At 40.4% G+C, this 23,117-nt stretch overlaps 1 protein-coding gene across 1 annotated transcript in view; it reads right to left on the bottom strand.

Moving 5' to 3' along the window:
* The window catches only part of LOC141105648 (alpha-2-macroglobulin-like), a 235,574-nt gene that overhangs the window by 150,235 nt on the left and 62,222 nt on the right, over positions 1 to 23,117 (bottom strand). The window contains exons 11-12 of the mRNA XM_073595624.1: positions 22,164 to 22,322; positions 9,951 to 10,181 (exon numbers count right to left, since the gene is read on the bottom strand). Coding sequence (XP_073451725.1) covers positions 9,951 to 10,181; positions 22,164 to 22,322 — 390 coding nt within the window. The remainder of the gene's footprint in view (positions 1 to 9,950; positions 10,182 to 22,163; positions 22,323 to 23,117) is intronic.

Raw genomic sequence — 23,117 nt, 5'->3', positions numbered from 1 at the left:
ATGGGGTACGTCGTACCCCTACCCATTCACCTGAAGAAAAAAGTGTCACTAAAAAAAAAACACACTAGACAGGTTTTTTAAATAATTTATTAGGCAGATCTGGGGGTCTTCTTCCGACTTTGGGGTCTCTTCAGAATTCTCCGCTCTCTCCGGCTTCTTCTCCTGCTATCCGGTGTCTTCTCCACTAAATTCTGCTCTTTTGCCCACTCTTTTGCTAGCGTTGGCCCAGTCTTCTCCGTCGTCTTCTTCCCTCTACTCTTCTTCTGATGTTGACACGATGCTCTCTCCCGCTGTAATGCCGTGTGCGCAATGCACAATGAATTATATAGGCATTGGGCGTGGTCACCAGGTGATGTATCTGGTGACCCCGCCCCTTATGATGTCACTGCCCCATCATGCCCCGGATGGTGACGTCATAAGGGGCGGGGTCACCAGATACATCACCAGGTGACCACACCCCATGCCTATATAGGTCGTTGCGCACCGCGCACATGGCATTAGAGCGGGAAAGAGCATTGTGTCAACATCAGAAGAAGAGAAGAGGGAAGAAGACGACGAAGAAGACCAGGCCAACGCTAGCAAAAGAGTGGGCAAAAGAGCAGAAGATAGTGGAGGAGCCCGGCAGAAGACACCGGAGAGCGGGAGAAGAGGCCAGAGAGAGTGGAAAAGTCGGAAGAGACCCCCGAAGTCGGAAGCAGACCCCGGAGCTGCCTAATAAATTAATTTAAAAACATGTCTAGTGTGTTTTTTTTATTGACACTTTTTTCCCAGGTGAATGGGTAGGTGTACGATGTACCCCATACTCATTCACATAGAGTGGGGGGCCGGGATCTGGGGGCCTCCTTATTCCGATAAGCCCCCCCACCCGCAGACCCCGAGAACCAACGGCCAGGGTTGTCGGGAAGAGGCCCTTGTCCTCATCAACATTGGGACAATGTTCTTTGGGGTGGGGGGGCGCAAGGCGCCCCTCTGCCCCAAAGCACCCACCCCCCCATGTTGAGAGCATGCGGCCTGGTACGGTTTGGGGGGCGCTCACTCGTCCCCACCCCTTTTCCTGACCGGGCGGGCTGCGTGCTCGGATAAGGGTCTGGTATGGATTTTGGGGGATCCCCACGCAGAAGTGCGTAGGGGGCACCCCTTAAAATCCATACCAGACTGAAGGGCCTGGTATGGTCTTGGAGGGGTAACCCATGCTGGTTTTTTATTTAAAATTAGGTGTGGAGTTCCCCCTCAAGATCAATAGAGCACAAGTCGGATCAGGTAAGATGGCAATCCGACTTTGATCCGACTTCAATTATAGTCAATGGGCTGAAGTAGGATCAAAGTTGGACCAAAGTTGTACAGGGAGCATTTTTAAAGTCGGACTGACTTGTGTCAGACCAGTTAAGGCGGCTCTCATGGTGATACATTGATTTTCACACGTCATGCGACATGAGCTCCCAATGTCGGAGCGTTTGTCGCACCAGTGTGAACCCAGCCTAAATGTGATGCCCCTTGCAATTAGAAGAAAATCAGGCTGAAGCCTCATGCACATGATTTTCCGCAGACAAAACCTCAGACTTTTGTCCAAAGGGCGTTGGGCCCAAACTTGTCTTGCATACAGACGGCACACAATTGTCGGCCAACAAACACAAACGTAGTGACGTACTAGACGTACTATGAGCCGATAAAGAGAAAGTTCAATTGTTAGGCGCCACCCCTTGGGCTCCTTCTGCTAATTTCATGTTGAAGTTTGGTGAGTGTTGATTCGTGCTTTTCATTATGTGCTTTTCATTTTGTGCTTTTCAGTTTGTTTCTGAACAGCCGTTCGTCAACCAGACATGCTGCGTAATCAGAGGAGATAACATATTATTTATTATTGGCCTTGGAGTTAATGCTTTGACCCAAGTCCAGTCCAGGAACAGGAGGAGGAGGATTTCGTGGACCAAAAATTGGTTGCTTTATAAATCGTGACCAATTACGTCATATGCCTTTGCTGTGGGAGCTCCAGGAGAACAATCTGGATGATTTTCGGAATTATCTCCGGATGACGGACCCCTGCTTTCGCCAACTCTTGGCATTGTTGATATTAAAAGCAGGACACATGCATGAGGCTTTTATTTTATTTTTTGGTTGAATAATGATTTGATTTGGTATATTTTCTATATTTTTGGATGCAAAGAATGCACTTTTTGGTTAAGTTCTATTGGCAGATAGCATGTCTAATTTTATTTGTTTTCTTTTTTTAATGCACAATAGAAAAATTGTGGAGAATAATACTTGGCTATGTGTTTTACTTCAAATGACAGTTTGGGAGTAGGCAGCTACAGTTAAAAAAATACAATGTAAAATTAATAAAAGCCAAGTGGTAAAGGGTGGTGGACATACACAGGAATTAAGACGATTCTCCCAATCCCTGAATATAAACCAAATACATTACATTACATTTACAATGTAAAATTAACAAGGGACACCAGCATAGTTGTATCTTTGATCTTAAAAAACTATGGGATAATGGTGTTATAGTAACTTGCCCAAAAAAAAAACAAAAAAAAAAAAACAAGCATATTAATATTATTCTTGATATCACTAGAAAATAAAAGCCTTTTAAAAATTTGTTTGGCAGAACTCCATCAGTATCACCAGCAAAGCAGCATCATTATTATCCCATTAAAGAAGAAGAGAATGTGCGCTGCATTTCGAGATTTCATAATTTGCCACGTCACGAATGTTAATTCTCCATTATGAACACTAGTTTACAAGACCGCCCGCTTCTGGCTCGTCCTTACTTCCGAGCATGCGTGTTTGGACTTTGGACTTTTGGCCGACGGACTTGTGTACACACGCTCAGAAAATCCAACAACAGATATTTGTCCGCGGAAAATTTATAAACCTGCCATATAACATTTGTCCACGGAAAGTTGGCCAATAATTGTCTGATGGAGTGTACACATGGTTGGATTTTCCGCTAACAGCCTGTCATCACACAATTCCCATTGGAAAATCCGATCGTGTGTACGAGGCTTTAGAAAGGGGTTGGAACATTTCTTACAACAGTGTTTCTCACTCCTGCTTTCAGTTCCCATCCAACAGTGTATTTTTTTGTTAGGTAATCTCATATTCTGTATGCACAGGTGAAATAATTATTATTTCAGCATGGAGTATCGGTTTGGCAAACAATGTCCAAATAGAGAACAATAAAAGATTTGGGACGGGATAGGCACTGACACAGATCTGGATTGACGAGCCCGCCGCTCGTAGGATTTACATGTGATATGCATCTACTACATGTGAGTACATGCTTTTAACCTCAATAAAAATATCGATTTGTCCGAAATACTACACTATCTGGTACCCTTTTTGTTCTCCCTTATGTTGACTCTGTTACTATTGATGCTGGTACTGAGGGATTAAAGTACAGGGACCACCGGCTCTGGTCCAGGGACCCCAAAGAGAGACCATCTCCTCCATTTACCTTCTATGCGGTTGTCCCATTGCCGCAAGGTAAGGGGCCATCACTCACCTGTGTGTGTTTGAGCACGAAAAGGATATATACCCTCTCTCTTTCGGCACCCCACCGGCTAGTTGCTGCACAGTTGGATTACTAAAGGATCACTAAATATCTCTTTTGAGCTTGCACTGGCATATATGTTTTATTGCATTTAAAAGACTTGGTTTGGACTTCACGCAACAGTATATATATCTTTTAGTATCATTATTTATTTGGGTTTCATAGAGAGACGCCACACACCTGCTTTTTTGCACTTATGTGTTTTTTGCACAATATTTATTTTTTGCATAGGTTGCACTGTTTCCTCCATGAATATTTACTTTGCATAGTTTGCACTTTGTTATATTTATTATATATTATTGTAGTTTGCACATGCTATGTTTGTGATATTTATTATTATTATTATTTTTATTGCTCACTGTTTTAGTACAGGTATATGATCATATTTATTCATATGGGCTGCACAGACACAACAGCACTTTAAATTTTTTTTTGCACAAATTATATTAGCACCAGGTGTGTATGAGGACCCCTGCACACACTGTGCCGTCACAGTCCTTACATAGGCTTAACCGGATATAGGATATTTTGTCACTTGTATACACTTTTTGAATTCATCACAGGATACTGTGCATGCAAACATAGTACCCGTATACCCCTTTTACTTTCATTTGTATTTTCATATTTATTCCTACGGGCTGCACAGACACAACAGCATTTTAAGGTTCACTTGCACAAGTTATATTAGCACAGTGGTTCTCAACTCCAGTCCTCGGGACCACCAACAGGCCAGATTTTATGTATTACCTTGGGGAGTTGAAGACTAGATTACTGCAATCACTGAGCAGCAAGTGATATCACCTTTGATGTATTTCAGCTATCTTACAAATCTGGCCTGTTGGTGGGTCCTGAGGACTGGAGTTGAGAACCACTGTATTAGCACCAGGTGTGTATGAGGATTATTTGTATCGGCTCCCTGCACACACTGTGCCGTCACAGTCCTTCCATAGGCTGAACTGGATATAGGATATTTTCTCACTCCTATACATTTTTTGAACTCATCACAGGATACTGTGCATACAAACATAGTACCCGTATACCCCTTTTACTTTCATTTGTATTTTTAAACACTGTCACATAATCACATTATACTGGACCAGCGCAGCACTCTTTCTTTATGCTCAATAAAAGAGCTGCCTTGAGTTTCTTTTATTTATTTCAAGGTGGAGCCAGATGGAAGCTGCAGTTATTCCACTCTAGGTCTTCTAGTTATATAAGCTCTCAGCCAACAAAAAGGGTCGTCTGCTAACCTATTTCCAGGCACAAATGACAAAAGTGTAAAACACTGACCAGCAGTATGCAACATACATATTTTGTACAATTATTGGATGATGGCAACTACACCCTTAATTGCAAAGGTGGACCTACTTCAATAATCAATGCGCTTTGAAGGGAAAATAATCCTTAATCCAATCCTGATTGTAAATCAGTTGCTGAGCTTGGTAAAGTATCATCATACTGAAAATAAGGTCTCCTATTTACTCACCTGGTTTCCAAATATTAATAGATCTTTTCTCCTGAATTAAGCAGACTGATATAATTATGTTTATTTTTCATTTTTATCTTCAGAAAGCATACTGTATACTGTTCAGTTAAACAATAAAACATGAAATACTTACATCAATAAAAAAAAAAGTTTTTGTGGATTGTGTGTGGAACTTGATGAATGAAGTTTTACAATAAAACCTTTTTGTATTTTGAAGTTTTATATCTCAAATGTTTACATCTGAGGTTTATTTTAACACACACATATATGTTCATAATGTTATATATACTATATACAGTGGGGACGGAAAGTATTCAGACCCCCTTAAATTTTTCACTCTTTGTTATATTGCAGCCATTTGCTAAAATTATTTACGTTCATTTTTTCCTCATTAACCACTTTCCTACCCGCGTATAGGCATATGACGTCCACAGATGGGATCTCCCATCCTGGGTGGACGTCATATGATGGCCTCGGGTTCCTGGCCGCCTAGGGGGCGCGCGCGTGCCCGCCACGTTCCTCAGGACGCGGTGCGTGTGCCCGGGGCGCGATGTCCGTCGGGCACCCGCGATTGCCCATTGACCGGGCCGGACCGTGGCTCTGTGTGTGTAAACACACAGATCCACATCCTGTCAGCTCAGAGGAGACCGATCTGTGTTCCCAGAACGGAGGAACACTGATTGGTCTCCTCCCCTTGTGCGTACCCTCCCCCTACAGTTAGAAGCATTCCCTAGGAAACACATTTAACCCCTCCCCACCCCCTAGTGGTTAACCCCTTCACTGCCTGTCACATTTACACAGTGATCAATGCAATTTTATAGCATTGATCGCTGTATAAATGTGAATGGTCCCAAAAATGTGTCAAAAGTGTCCGATGTGTCCGCCATAATGTCGCAGTCACGAAAAAAATCGTGATCGCCGCTATTAATAGTAAAAAAAATAAATATTTTTTTTAAAAAAATGCCATAAATCTATCTCGTATTTTATAGACTCCATAACTTTTGCACAAACCAATCAATATACGCTTATTGCGATTTTTTTTACCAAAAATATGTAGAAGAATACGTATCGGGCGAAACTGAGGAAAAAATTTGTTTTTTTTTTTTAAATTGGGATATTTATATAGCAAAAAGTAAAAAATATTGTGTTTTTTTCAAAATTGTCGCTCTTCTTTTGTTTATAGCGCAAAAAATTAAAGCCGCAGAGGTGATCAAATACCACCAAAAGAAAGCTCTATTTGTGGGGAAAAAAGGACGTCAATTTTGTTTGGGTACAACATTGCACGACCGCGTGCGACAGCGCTGAAAACTAAAAATTGGTCTGGGAAGGAAGGGGGTGAAAATGCCCGGTATTGAACCGGTTAATTAACACAGCACCCCATATTGACAGAAAAACACAGAATTGTTGAAATTTTTCAGATTTATTAAAAAAGAAAAACTGAAATATAACATGGTGCTAAGTATTCAGACCCTTTGCTGTGACACTCATATATTTAACTCAGGTGCTGTCCATTTCTTCTGATCATCCTTGAGATGGTTCTACACCTTCATTTGAGTCGAGCTGTGATTGATTATACTGCTTGGACTTTATTAGGAAAGCCACACACCTGTCTATATAAGACCTTACAGCTCATGGTGCATGTCAGAGCAAATGAGAATCATGAGGTCAAAGGAACTGCCTGAAGAGCTCAGAGACAGAATTGTGGCAAGGCACAGATCTGGCCAAGGTTACAAAGAAATTTCTGCTGCACTTAAAGTTCCTAAGAGCACAGTGGCCTCCATAATTCTTAAATGGAAGATGTTTGGGACGACCAGAACCCTTCGTAGAGCTGAACGAAATAGTTACCACTGCTCTAGGTGACCGGGTTCAAACTTCCCGTCCTCCACTGTGTGGATGATTGTGAGAGCCCCAGGTGCCGGCAATTGGTGTTCCAAAGGTATGTGTGTGGTGGAAAAATCTGGACAGCCGCACTCCGGATTGGAAAAGTGAAAAATAAAATCCTCTTTATTGAAAAAGTAATAACATGATTAAAATCCGTACATGGCTTTGTTGGGATAATGCAGCATAACCGCTAACGCGTTTCACGCTCCCATAGAGCGCTTACTCATAACTTCGTAGAGCTGTCCGTCCAGCTCAACTGAGCTATCGGTGGAGAAAAGCCTTGGTGAGAGAGGTAAAGAAGAACCCAAAGATCACTGTGGCTGAGCTCCAGAGATGCAGTCAGGAGATGGGAGAAAGTTGAAGAAAGTCAACCATCACTGCAGCCCTCCACCAGTCAGGGATTTATGGCAGAGTGGCCCGACGGAAGCCTCTCCTCAGTGCAAGACACATGAAAGCCCACATGGAGTTTGCTAAAAAACACCTGAAGGACTCCAAGATGGTGAGAAATAAGAATCTTTGGTCTGATGAGACCAGGATAGAACTTTTTGGCCTTGATTCTAAGCGGTATGTGTGGAGAAAACCAGGCACTGCTCATCACCTGTCCAATACAGTCCCAACATTGAAGCATGGTGGTGGCAGCATCATGCTGTGGGGGTGTTTTTGAGCTGTAGGGAAAGGACGACTGGTTGCAATTGAGGGAAAGATGAATGCGGCCAAGTACAGGGATATCCTGGCCGAAAACCTTCTCCAGAGTGCTCAGGACCTCAGACTGGGCCGAAGGTTTGTGAAAGATAATGAAAAATCCTGCGCCACAAAAAAATTGGAATATAAAATGAAGAATAAATATAATAAGCTACTAATCCCAAAAAACTAAATGACATAATCACTAGTGCAAACAACAAGACAATGACCCTAAGCACACAGCTAAAATAACAAAGGAGTAGCATCACAAACACTCCGTGACTGTTCTTGAATGGCCCAGCCAGAGCCCTGACTTAAACCCAATTGAGCATCTCTTCAGAGACCTAAAAATGGCTGTCCACCAACGTTTACCATCCAACCTGACAGAACTGGAGAGGATCTGCAAGGAGGAATGTCAGAAGATCCCCAAATGCAGGTGTGAAAAACTTATTGCATCTTTCACAAAAAGACTCATGGCTGTATTAGATCAAAAGGGTGCTTCTACTAAATACTAAGCAAAGGGTCTGAATACTTGGGACCATGTGATATTTCAGTTTTTCTTTTATAATAAATCTGCAAAAATGTCAACAATTCTGTGATTTTATGTCAATATGAGGTGCTGTGTGTACATTAATGAGGAAAAAAATGAACTTAAATGATTTTAGCAAATGGCTGCAATATAACAAAGAGTGAAAAATTTAAGGGGGTCTGAATACTTCCCGTCCCCACTGTGTATATATATATATATATATATATATATATATATATATATATATATATATATATATATATACACACACACACACTCAGGGTAGCTATGGCTTTCACTTTAGTTTGAATGCATGGTTTAAAGATTAAAAAGCAGTAGGATCACTGGGAAACCAGACAGCACCAACTCACATAAATCTGTGAATGTTACAGTTGAAGAATGATGATGCTAGAGTAGCCTTTCTTTCCAATCTTTTATGGAGGAACCCTTGAAATAACTTTTTGGTCTCAGAAATGTGCTGCTAATAATTACTATATCTATAGCTAGTACATTACTGTGATGGCCATGAGCAAGGCTGGTCTAGTTTGTAGGTTGGTTTCAGTCCTGTGCTGAAGTTCATTACATTTTATTGCTTTTCTGCAATGATATCTTCTGCAAAGGCACACCGATTTTCAATGTCTTCTCATGTCCTGGTTAATGAAAATCCATGTTCAAAACCTTCTAAAAAACACTCTGTTATGGGGCGTACACACGGTCGGACGTTTCAGCTACAAAAGTCCGACAGCCCATCTGACAAACTTTCGACGGACTTTTGGTGGACTTGCGGAGGTCTTTCTAATGAACGGACTTGCCTACATAGATCACACAAAAGTTCGACGGATTCGTACGTGATGACGTACACCGGACTAAAATAAGGAAGTTTATAGCCAGTAGCCAATAGCTGCCCTAGCGTGGGTTTTTGTCCGTCTGACTAGCATACAGACGAGCAGATTTCTGGGTCCGGCGGAGTTACAACGTAAAGATTTAAAGCATGTCCCAAATCTAAAGTCAGTCAGATTTGCGACTGGAAAAATCCGCTGAAAGTCCGGGGAAGCCCACACACGATCGGATTGTCCGCCGGATTTTGGCCGTCGGCGTCCATCGGACTTTTGTAGCCGAAAAGTCCGACCATGTGTACGCCCCATTATACTCACTTTGGCTTTTCAGGTATAAACCAGGAACAAATTGGCCAACTGATTGCCCATACTTTGTTACTTTTGCTGCTCACAATGAATTAAAGTGTTAGCAAGCTGCATTAAAAAAAAACAGGTCTCCCAGTAATGCTGGTATGCATATTATGGTAAGTATTGGTAAGGCAAGCATCCCGATACTTTTGGTAATATAGTGCACATTGCTGACTGTATTGGCATCAATATGTAAATCCTGGTACGTGTGCAGTTCATATAGAGATCAGCATCCTGTTGCTGCCTGTCACCTGGTGACTTTCTATAAAGTTGGAGATAGAAGAATGAAATAAATTCTTCCTCTCACCTGCAGCAAGTTGCAGTGTGATTTTTTTTTTGGGGGGATTGTCAAAGGCAATGTTGGACATACAGGAAGGAGAGATTTCAGGGTGAGCGTTTTGATATTCACTTTAACAACGGCAGTGACAAAGGGCCTACAGAACTGCAAGAGTGGTCACTCTCTATCTGCTATGCATCCATAGAAAGAAGAAAGGGTGGGCTAAAAAAAAACAAAAAACATGTGTACAGATCTTTTAGCACGTAAAATGCTTCCTACATATACAATCTTTTAGCACGTAAAATGCTTCCTACATATACAATTTCATTTTTCATGTTGCCAAAATGCAAAAAGATTCTCACCAAATAATGAAGGTCAAAGTGGTCAATGTCATTCTTCAGCTCTCTGTGTTTAATAATATATTCCACCTGCACCTCCTGCTGCCCTTCACATGGGAGGACTTTGTCCAGGGAATGGAGTTTAACGAAACTCTTACTACGGGAGTAGAAGGGTTCAAGATTCAGATTTGCTTCACCATAATCAGGGGATATTTTGTTATTAATATATGGTTGATCCTGCAGGTTTGTTCTTGCCTTTGATAAGAAGACAAAAATAACAAAAAATACATTTTGTTTAAAAGAGCTTCTCATGTTTTAGATAAAATTACCGGTACATTAGACTGGATTATGTAATTATGATGACATTTAAATATAAATAATAAAGGATAATATTAAATGTACATATTATTTTATCACTGCATAGAAAAAGACAGAGAAGGTTGATTACTGTGGACTAAGGACCTGAGACAACATACCTCCCAACTTTTTGATATTTAAATGAGAGACACCTATTAGAAAAATGATGTAGGCAAAGCACACACCCCTGTCACTCCCCCTTAAAGGAGAATTATACAAAAAAGATTTTACCCACAAGGGCTGCTTTTTTTTTTTTTACCACTATTAATCCTTTATATTGGCTTTTGAAAATTACAAATGCGGCAATTTAGACACTGGATGAAAGGTTTAGCTCTGGGAAACACTTTTTGAAAGATAAAAAGTGCATTTTATTTACAACTATATTGATCAGACCAAAATGAGGGACAAATGAGGAAGAAAGAGGGACAGAGGGACTTTGTTCCAAATCAGGGACAGTCCCTCGAAATCAGGGACAGTTGGGAGCTATGGGCTATTGTTTGCATCCCTCTCTATACAAGTCAATGGAAATTTGAAAAGGAACCTAAAGCAGGTTGATGCAACCTAAAGGGAGGCCAAATGCAAATCAGGAGGTCAACTGTGGGTCAAAGGCACCTGTCAATGTGTTCTAAATAAACTCAGAAAAATGTCAAACTGATATCAAAAGCCAATGGAATGCACTGGAAAGCAAACTGTATATACCTATTGGCACATCCCAAAGCAACAGGCTCTTAGACCATTTTTATAGTAACCAATTGTGTGTTGTATCATTTCATATAACAGTGGCCAATGGAAACCCAATGAAATATACTCATCAGAAATTGAGAAACATAACAAGAGCTTATTTTATTGTATTTATTTATGTGCTGCCCACTCATTTTCTTATTTAAGGTTTCAGAAAACAGAGACAGAAATATAAATGTAGGACAAGTAATCTCCAAGGCTACATTCACAAGTCAGCGTTTTGAATCGCGGGCAGATTTGCCACGATTCTACCCGATTTAAAAGCACCGATGTGTGAATGACAAATCGCGGCACTCACATTTGAGATGCCATTCATTTGAATGACACCTAAAATCGCAGTCTGCTGCGATTGTCACGCCATATAGTGTGACCAAATCCCCATTTTTTTTAATATGTTCGGGTTTTAAAAAAGCCTTGCTGGATTTAAATGTAATTTTGTATGTGTGCGCTGTAATCTTTTGTTCTATTTGTATGGTCTTATGGCTGCACCATCTTTCATGCATTTTTTAAGGATGTGCCCCCCCAAGTCCTTGTTTGTCATGCCATAAATCATGCTGCAATCGCGACAGCCCCCAACGTAGGAAGCACGTCGCCCAAAAGTAGCTCCTGAACTTTTTTTTGGGAGACATGCTTCCCGTGATGCCGGTTGCCGCGATTATGGCATGATTTATTGCGTGACAATCACGGCAGACCCATACCTCATTTTTCGGTGTTATTCAAATGAATGGCATCTCAAATGCGAGTCCCGCAATTTGTCATTCACACATCACTGCTTTCAAATCGTGGGAAGAATTGCGCCAAATCTGCCCGCGATTCAAAGTGCTGAAGTGTGAATGCAGCCTAAGGAGGCCGTTGGAAGCACACATGTGAAAGTAATGATATTTAAGGGGCTATAACAACAGCAAACTCTAGTGTAATGTAGTGACAATAGAGAACAGAATAAGAGGGACTTTAACGGTGCCAACAAAGTTTGGAAAATGCTTTCATATTAAAATATAAATGTTATTGGTACAAAAAAAATGTTCGAATAAGGCAAATTCATTACACTTGATACATCTCTTCTTACAGAAGTTATAAAAACAAAGTGGCTAATGCCCCGTACACACGGTCAGACTTTGTTCGGACATTCCGACAACGAAATCCTAGGATTTTTTCTGACGGATGTTGGCTCAAACTTGTCTTGCATACACATGGTCACACAAAGTTGTTGGAAAATCCGATCGTTCTAAACGCGGTGATGTAAAACACGTACGTCGGGACTATAAACGGGGCAGTGGCCAATAGCTTTCATCTCTTTATTTATTCTGCATGCGTGGCACTTTGTCCGTCAGATTTGTGTACACACGATCGGAATTTCCGAAACAACAGATTTTGTCGTTGGAAAATTTTATATCCTGCTCTCAAACTTTGTGTGTCGGAAAATCCGATGGAAAATGTGTGATGGAGCCTACACACGGTCAGAATTTCTGACAACAAGGTCCTATCACACATTTTCCATCGGAAAATCCAACCGTGTGTACAGGGCATAAGAGATACGTAGGTTAAAACCATATTTGGAAAAAATTGCACATTAGCCCAACATGTTTCGCTATTTGCTTCTTCAGGGGACGTGCAATTCAAAATTAAATTGGTATGACAAACTAAACAATATAGAAGGAGAAAAAAAGCAGTTTAGATCAAATGCTTGAGTGCTGGTTTATAGCATAAACATATGTATATTAATATAGAATGGTGGCCAGGATTATACTGCAGATCAAATGAACACAACCACTCACCCCACAGATAACACCGCCAACGAACAAGCCAACCAGATGTGAGAGCTTACCCCTAGAGGTTTCCCTGCACAGAAGGGAGACGGTCTAAGTGGTGGCCATAGAAGGTAGAAAGATCGGGCTGAAATGTGAAGTATGGGATATTAGGGGATGAATACAGAGGATAATGTTGGGGAAAGATTTATTGTTAAAAAAGTTATAATTAACACATTGTAGGGGGACTAATGTCTTATAAAGTTTACTTACTTAGTATGAATATAATCAATTTAATAGGAATTAGTGGGGATAGAACTAATTCTGAAGCATCAAGCCCTCCAACCTGACCCCACAACAAAAAGACACCATTAAATCACTACAATCTAATTCAGAGATAGTAATTAGGCCCTCTGATAAGGGCGGCAATTTGGTCATCATGGACGTTCCCCAATATGTTGCTATGTGTAAATAAATTCTCATGAACAGAAATTGGTATCGTCCTATATCTAAAACAGTGATGGACAACTTCAAGGCCAAATTTCAAGCCATCATTTTTAGAGCCTACCACTTGGGAACTATTGATCTTAACACCTACATTTTTTTAAACGTAAAGGACCCAAGAGTCCCTACGTTCTACACACTACCTAAGGTGCACAAATCTCTAACTGAGCCCCCGGGATGTCCGATTATCTCTGGCTCCAGCCTCATGAAAAATGCCATCCCTTAGTGGATGGTTATCTTCAACCTCATGTTACTACACTTTTTTCATATATAAAAGACACAATTGATATCCTCAGAACAATTGAAGGCATCACCCTTCCCCCTAATACCTGGCTTGTGGCAATTGATGTTTAAAGCCTCTACAATGCTATCCCCCATGACAAAGGAATTGAGGTAATTAAACATCACTTAGATGAAAGAGGGCCCTGTTCGGCTAACTACAATGTTTTTGTTTTGGAATTGCTTGATTATATCTTAAAACACAACGTGTTCCAATTTGATTCTTCCCACTACCTCCAGGGGAAGGGAATTGCGATGGGGACTAAATGTGCCCCATCACATGCTAACCTGTACCTGGGGGGTGGGAAAAGGAAGTCTTCTCCAGAGAGGACCTGAATCATCTTCTTGACAAGGTCGTTGCCTGGCATCGATACATAGATGATGTCCTAATCTTCTGGTCTGGAAGCGAGCCAGAACTAAATTAATTTCTAAGTATAATTTCAATCAATAACTTTAACCATAGTTTACTATGCACTGTAGCCAAGGCAGCATTAGCTTCCTAGATCTAACTCTTTCAATCGATGCACAAGGCAAACTAGACTCTTCTCTATATAGGAAGCCTTCAGCTGGCAACACCATCCTCCATGCTGAAAGCTCCCACCCAGCCTCCCTTCTCAAAAGCATCCCTTACAGCCAGTACCTGAGGCTAAAACGGAACTGCAGTAAAGACTCTGACTTCCAAGTTGTGGCTAGGGATCTCTATAACAGGTTAAAAATTTGTGGCTATAGCCACGCCTGCTTAAAAAGAGCATATAACCGTACCAATGCAAAAACTAGAAACACCCTAATATTCTCAAATAAACAGGTCACACAGTCCAACACAGTAAGAGTCATCACCCATTACTCAAGCCAACACAAGGAGATCAGACATATCTTAACTAAATATTGGCCACTTTTTGTCAGCAGACCCAATTGCAAAAAAGTATATCAAAGATTCCCCTGAAATCACTTTCAGACAAGCCCCCTCTCTTAAGGACCGATTGGTCCATAGTCATTTTGAAACCACAACGGCACCAACTACTCAAACCATCTGGGGCACTTTCCCTTGTGGATCATGTGACGTGTGCGAATTTGTAGATAGCAAAACCAAATTTAAACTTCCTAAAGGCAAGTGGCATTCATTCCAATGTAGGGTCACCTGCCAGACACCAGGGGTTATTTACCTAGCCCAGTGTCTGTGCGGTGGCTTCTACATTGGTAAAACTAAGCGTAAATTCCTGAAAAGAATTAGAGACCATGTAAAACCCATTTTCAAGAAAAGTCTAATGTAGATAGCAAAACCAAATTTAAACTTCCTAAAGGCAAGTGGCATTCATTCTAATGTAGGGTCACCTGCCAGACACCAGGGGTTATTTACCTAGCCCAGTGTCTGTGCGGTGGCTTCTACATTGGTAAAACTAAGCGTAAATTCCTGAAAAGAATTAGGGACCATGTAAAACCCATTTTCAAGAATTTTCAAGAAAAGTCTAATGGACACAGCCATCAGCCATCATGTCGCAATGCATCATCAATTCAATCCCCATTTCATAAAGTTTTTAGCACTGGAGCATATCCCCATGGATTCCAGGGGTGATAGTGTGGACCGTATTTTATTACAGTTAGAGGCCCGCTGGATATATGACCTTCAGGCCACAATATCTCCAGGATTCAATGAGAGTCTAATGCCGCGTACACACGGTCGGACTTTTCGTCTACAAAAGTCCAACGGACGCTGACGGACTAAAGCTGGCTGGTAATCCGATCATGTGTGGGCTTCTCCGGACTTTCAGCAGACTTTTTCAGCCTCAAATCCGATGGACTTTAGAATTGAAACATGCTTCAAATCTTTACGTCGTAACTACGACGGACCCCGCTCGTCTGTGTGCTAGTCCGATGGACAAAAACCCACGCTAGGGCAGCTATTGGCTACTGGCTATGAACTTCCTTATTTTAGTCCGGTGTACGTCATCACGTACGAATCCGTCGGACTTTTGTGTGGTCGTGTGTAGGCAAGTCCGTTCATTAGAAAGTCTGCCGCAAGTCCGCCGCAAGTCCGCCGAAAGTCCGCCGGAAGTCTGTCGGACAGGCTGTCGGACTTTTTGTAGACCAAAAGTCCAACCGTGTGTACGCGGCATAAGTTTCAAACCTTTCCTCTAATTTTCCCGGGTGGTATTCACCATCCCCGGTGATTTTTACTCCAACAGGATCTCCATGTCATGGCTGTCCAGAGCCGGAGGATTGGGCTCTACTGAGCTGGCGTCTACACTACCACATACTACTAGGTATGCTATACACTTTTTTAGAATTTCTTCCACATTCACCTATTTCCTGCACTGGTCAATCACATTCTTACCACTCTCAGAATGAGCAGCACTCTGAGCGTTTTTACTTGCACTCCTTGATTTCCTTTGAGACATAGTCTTTTGCATTTTGGCAAATACTGGTTTACTATTTAATCACCTCTTAATTCACTGCACCTGTCACTCCATCTGTTATATATATTTTTTACTGAGGTCATTATTATTTTCCCCTTAGGCCACTATTTATATTAATTGAACCATATTTTCTTTTCATTTACTTTTAGCATCCTCTCTAGCACGTAACTCTATGCCTTTAGTCCACAGATGCTTCAGAATTAGTTCTATCCCCACCAATTCCTATTCAATTGATTATATTCATACTAAGTAAGTAAACTTTATGAGACATTAGTCCCCTACAATGTGTTAATTATAACTTTTTTAACAATAAATCTTTCCCCAACGTTATCCTCTATGTTAGCTACCATTTATCCCACTGTATTCATCCTCTAATATCGCATATTTCACATTTCAGCCTGATCTTTCTACCCTCTATAGCCACCACTTAGACCGTCTCCCTTCTGTGCAGGGAAACCTCTAGGGGTGAGCTCTCGCATCCAGTTGGCTTGTTCGTTGGCAGGGTTATCTGTGGGGTGAGTGGTTGTGTTCATTTAATCTGCAGTATAATCCTGGCCACCATTCTATATTAATATACATATGTTTATGCTATAAACCAACACTCAACAAGCATTTGATCTAAACTGCTTTTTTTCTCTTTCTATATTGTTTAGTTTGTCATACCAATTTATCTTTGAATTTCATGTCCCCTGAAGAAGCAAATAGCGAAACATGTTGGGCGAATGTGCAATTTTTTCCAAATATGGTTTGAACCTACGTATCTCTTAGCCACTTTGTTTTTATAACTTCTGTAAGAAGAGATGTATCAAGTGTAATGAATTTGCCTTATTCGAACATTTTTTTGTACCAATAAAATTTATATTTTAATATGAAAGCATTTTCCAAACTTTGTTGGCACCGTTAAAGTCCCTGTTATTCTGTTCTCTATTGTCCCTACACTGTTTTGGGATGAGGTGCCTTGTATATTGGGTGTTGACCGTGAACCAGACCAATCCTAGTCATTTGTCTCTAGTGTAATGTGTCTCCAGGCATGACTGTCTGCTGAAGCATGTCTTCAGTCTCCAACTACTCATATTCAGTAGTATGTTCACAGTCTATGACCAACTCCTGTAGCACCTATGCATTTTTTACCAATCTCATGTAGAATGTCTGTAGTCTTTGATTGTTTCCTGTTACATCTGAAGTTTTTGACAGCTGTCTGTACCATCATATTGAGGAATCACACATTCAGTTCTGGAGGTTTTACATACTATGCACAGGTTTTGATTTGCTTTCAACTAAATGAATGGAAGGGATACATTTTTTTCCTTGATGGCCATTCCTAGTTGCCAAAGTTGACAGAACTCTGCTCCAGGGGTTGGATGAGTGTCTGTCTTGGCAGCTTGGACATGGTAATTATATTGGTACCATAGTGACCATAGTCAATGGAAGCCAGGCACTGTTTCTTTAAGGCATATTTGTTTATAAAACTGTTCAGGGCAATGTCTTTATTTAGTTTTACAATAGTAAAATAAATTGGGCAAAATGTAGATCTGCAAAGTAATAGTATATATAAACAATTCAAGTAAACATACATTACAAACAGCGCTATTGTTGAGCGAAAACATATAAATAAAAATCATGCGGCCAACTACACACAAAAGTTATTAAACAGAGAGGTATAGAGTCTGTGAAGTGATCAGGAAAATGTCCATAAGTGATAATACAGCTGAATCACAGTGTGCGCCTTCCACCGGTCAGTAGGACTTCACCCTGTGTTGACACTCTCCCCCTAGGGGGTCAAACTCACCAAATATGCAAGTTAAAAAAGCCTCCAAGAGAAAAAGATCTCCTTAGCACATCACTCTCAGTACCACTCCAGGGGGTTCAGGGGGGGTCACAACTCCAAACAGATAGATGACAAAGAAAGAAAATATGCACATAGCGTAATTCTGTTTATTAAGATGAACCCCACAATCTTCACAAAACACCCCTCCACCAATATACGTACAAAATAAAAGCAGTCAATCAAGCAAAAAGGAGTATTGCGTATCACCGTTCAGAAGATCAGCCGGCTCGGTATCCAAGGGAAAAGATCACTTCCTGGTTTGTGGATCAGGCTGAGGTGGAACGCATACCTCACTTCCGGCGTCATGTAAGCCACACCCTGACGCGTTTCGTCATATCCTGACTTCGACAGAGGGCGTGGCTACACGACGTAGTGAGAGGTTTATATCGCCCACCCCACTCCAAGCCTCCAATCACAGAGCATCCAGCCCGACGTCAGGCGCATGACGTCTGACAGGGAACTCAGTAGCGGCTCAGCAAGGAGAAGAGGGGGGCGTACTCAACCTCACTGCACATATCAAATGACAGTGCCAATGTGTCAGGATCCATGAGCGATCACTCATCTCATAATCCCACACAAAGCACACGCCTATAGAGTCACCAGCCGGCACACATAATATTAGACAAACGGATGCCGCTGCAGTTGATTAAAATAGACATAGTTACATGTACTGTAAAAACAATAATAAACATGATAAGATCCTAATGGTGCAATAAACGCTTGCAAACTATGATTGCATAGATATTATCAAGCACAAATCATTGGGCAGTATGCATTAAAAAACACACCCTCATGAAGGGATATGTAGGTCAAATTTAAACAAACTAGTAATAAACTAACAAACATTTAAAAATATACATAAATAAACATATATCATAGCAAAATATCCCACACATAAAACTTGAGCATCATATTGGGGGTCATAATAGATAATTGACATTATAAATAAATAAATCATATAAGTTAAGAAACTCTATTCAAGAGATCCTCCTTGCTCATATAATAGACACTGTCATCATAAGATTACTACAAAAAATAATAAAAAAAAAAAAAAAATATATAATTTTTAAAAAAAATTAATTTAAGAATCACTGATAAAACAATTGATGTCTAGGTCCACATTTAAGCTTATGCATAATCAGGACCCGTCAGGTCTTAAGTTTTGGGGTATTGACCATCTCAAGCCGAAATGGAGGGGTTCCAATCTGGTCCGTGATCTCTCACAAAGAGAGACCCAGTGGATATTTTTGGTGGACACGCTATCGCCAAAGGGGTTAAATGTGGACCTAGACATCAATTGTTTTATCAGTGATTCTTATATGATTTATTTATTTATAATGTCAATTATCTATTATGACCCCCAATATGATGCTCAAGTTTTATGTGTGGGATATTTTGCTATGATATATGTTTATTTATGTATATTTTTAAATGTTTGTTAGTTTATTACTAGTTTGTTTAAATTTGACCTACATACCCCTTCATGAGGGTGTGTTTTTTAATGCATACTGCCCAATAATTTGTGCTTGATAATATCTATGCAATCATAGTTTGCAAGCGTTTATTGCACCATTAGGATCTTATCATGTTTATTATTGTTTTTACAGTACATGTAACTATGTCTATTTTAATCAACTGCAGCGGCATCCGTTTGTCTAATATTACGTATGCCGGCTGGTGACTCTATAGGCGTGTGCTTTGTGTGGGATTATGAGATGAGTGATCGCTCATGGATCCTGACACATTGGCACTGTCATTTGATATGTGCAGTGAGGTTGAGTACGCCCCCCTCTTCTCCTTGCTGAGCCGCTACTGAGTTCCCTGTCAGACGTCGTGCGCCTGACGTCGGGCTGGATGCTCTGTGATTGGAGGCTTGGAGTGGGGTGATTGGAGGCTTGGAGTGGGGTTCATCTTAATAAACAGAATTACGCTATGTGCATATTTTCTTTCTTTGTCATCTATCTGTTTGGAGTTGTGACCCCCCCCCCTGAACCCCCTGGAGTGGTACTGAGAGTGATGTGCTAAGGAGATCTTTTTCTCTTGGAGGCTTTTTTAACTTGCATATTTGGTGAGTTTGACCCCCTAGGGGGAAAGTGTCAACACAGGGTGAAGTCCTACTGACCGGTGGAAGGCACACACTGTGATTCAGCTGTATTATCACTTATGGACATTTTCCTGATCACTTCACAGACTCTATACCTCTCTGTTTAATAACTTTTGTGCGTAGTTGGCCGCATGATTTTTATTTATATGTTTTCGCTCAACAATAGCGCTGTTTGTAGTGTATGTTTACTTGAATTGTTTATATATACTATTACTTTGCAATTTTATGTTTTTTTAAACGGCTGCTGCTTCTTGGAGCACTTAGTGTAGAAACTGAGTGTTTATACCTCCCCCATTCTCTAGTTCTTCTCTCTCACTTTTGGACATTAATCTACCCATTTGGCGCTGAGCGGTGTGCTGCAGGCCCGAGCAAACCTTTCCTTTCAAAATGTAGATCTGTTTCTTCAAATTGAAAAACTATTTGCTTGATCATGGAAGCAACCACCGATGGGTTCTTCTAAGAGATAGAGCCTAACTATGCAATCCTATCCCCATGCACCCCCTAAAGGTTAGGGATGGTGTGAAGTACTCCAGTAAGCCTACTCTCATCCCACCTCCCACTTCTGTTTTTGCTCAAAAACCCATCATTCCAAACACTGGGTCACTTCAGGCCTATTTAGCCTTCATAGCCTCCTCAAACCTGACAGCTTTAAAACCTTCCAAAGTTTCAGAATTGATCACAAGCTACCAAACGTTGAAATATTTATGTAGATACCTTCAAGTCAAACTCTTTATACTTACAGCTGTCTCATACCCAATTGGGGAAACCTATGTTCACTTCAAATGTACAGCGAGCACCCTCACTCTCCTGACCTAAACTCTGAAATCTATTAAATGCTACTAAAATCATGCTTTTGCGACCCCTTCCACATATTAACACATATGGAAATCATAACTGGGCTACAAACTGTTGCAGGAGGACCGGACACAGACATGGCTTACAACAAAGGTTTGCTCCCAAAATGCCCTAGCAGTGGAACAAATTGTAGAGTGCTTACTCACTCGTACCTAATACCTAGGCAAGCTAGCTAGCTCGCTGGCTTAGTACCAAAGTTTCTTTCCACCTGTTTTGATGGCTGCTTGGAGGCTGGCACATTCTTCCCTATACTGCATAGATTCTAGAGCAAAGTACACTGAATATTACATATGCTGTATAGCTATTATATGCTCAAAAATCTACATGAAACCATATCACATCACATGCTTGATAATGTAGATACTGTAAACACCCCTTTAAATTCCTAAACCATCTGTTCAAAGCCACCAAACAAATGATTACAAAGGCATGGAAATCACAATTGCTTAAAACTTTGGAAGTCAAGCCAAGATTATCCCAAATTATGGGCTATGAAAAATGGACGACCACTCTCACTAAAAATGCTATGGCCCTCTATGAAAATATGTTGGAACACTGGGATGACTATTTCAGACCTTAGGCACCTTCTAACACACTGAGCCAATTTACCCATTCTTCTAGCCGACCAGTTGGAGGTAGAGCCCTCCGCCATCTCCCCTTTGGCCAGTCTTCCTTACTCTGATCCCTCTTATCCATCTCTTTTCCTTTCTCTCTCTATTCTGACTTTTTACACTTAGCAGTACCTTAGACTTTATCTATGATCTCTGAAGAAACATATCTCATAATGACACAAAACAATGTATTAGCTGCAATTCCCAATTTACCTCTATTGTCAACAGCATAATGTCATAATGCAATTATAACTGCTTTGTAATGCAATCGTATTAGTACTCCAGCACCGCTGAATGTCATAAACGTTATCTTTTGCATATTCCACCCAATTTGCTATCAAAATAAAAATATTGAACAAGAAAAATGTCAAATTTGCTGAATCCTGGATTCTTTTTCCAGTGGGTGTTGCTTAGGGATCAATGGTAATGCACCTAAAATACACATTGCACCTACAAAGCAACATATTTACAACACAAAAAAATGCAAAAAATGTGAAATGAGCCTACAGCATGATTTTCATTGAATAAAGGATTTAATGCAGTTTTTGCCACTGCTTGTCCTTTTTTTTTTGTTGTTTTTTTTTTTTGCCAATCTACCTTCATTTTTATACTTTGATGTGCTATTGCCACTTTTCCTGTCAAAGGTTTTTAAATATTTTAGTGCGAATATAATGATATAGGAAAATTGGGCGAATTATGTCAAACTAAACTTTTTTTGACAACCTATTTAACTAGCCCCCTTAACATAGAAATTTAGAAATACACATATAGTAATGTTTCAAAACAAAAATGTTAGTACCGAGAGAGATATTTGTTCCTTCCATTCACTTGTATTAACACTGAAAGAAGCTTGTCCATTGTCATCTGTCACCAAGGTTTCATTGATTGAATTGATTGAACTTCTTAGGTAAACCTTAATGCCTGGTATCGGGTTATCACCAGCATCCACCACTTTAACCTGAAAGAGTATTATGCCGGGAAATATGTTTTATCAGTCCTCATAGAAACAGAAGAAAAATGCATTTAATTGGCTTGTTGATGATGCACACTTGCTCAAAAGCATTTTGGTGATGTGCCTAAAACAAAGACAAGCGCAGAATCAATGGATTGCTTGTAGTCTGATCCTACAGCGTCTCATCATTACCCTTTATAGGACTCGTCTCCATAGATTGCTATGTCTTTTTTTTTTTTTTCAGCATTTCAAAAAAAAAATTCAAACATTATCTTGAAACATATACAATGCAAAAAGAAGAAGGAAAAAAACAGAGGAAGAAAAAAAAAAGAAGGAAAAGGAAGAAGGGAGGTTGAGGCCCTACGACCAATGTAAATCTAGTACTGTCCGGAAGGCACAGAAACTATAAGATTAATCAATATTATATAATTTAGTCATGCTCTGATTTACCATCACGGTCTGATATAATTTCATAATATAGTTTAGTTTCCTTAAATTCAAACCATTTTGATCATGTCTTAATATTTCTTGGTCAGCCCTTTATTTCTACCGGTTATTTCTTCCAGATTGCTATGTCCTAAATCAGCGACCACATTCACTTTCTCAAGATCGTTTAAAGAAATATCATTATCTTTGAATAATCAGATGTGAGGTCAATAAATGAGAGGTGTGGAAAACCATAAAGAAGACTTAAACCAGAGACTAATGAGTGAAACATACACCCCTGACCACAATGTTAAACCCTTACAATTTTCTGTGCGTAAACTTATGCTTGTTTCCATTTATGTGCAAAACATTATA

The sequence above is a fragment of the Aquarana catesbeiana genome, linkage group LG08, assembly GCF_042186555.1.
Source record: "Aquarana catesbeiana isolate 2022-GZ linkage group LG08, ASM4218655v1, whole genome shotgun sequence".
Lineage (NCBI taxonomy): Eukaryota > Metazoa > Chordata > Amphibia > Anura > Ranidae > Aquarana > Aquarana catesbeiana.
Note: the sequence above shows the minus strand (reverse complement) of the source record. Positions and strands in the feature narration are given on the sequence as shown.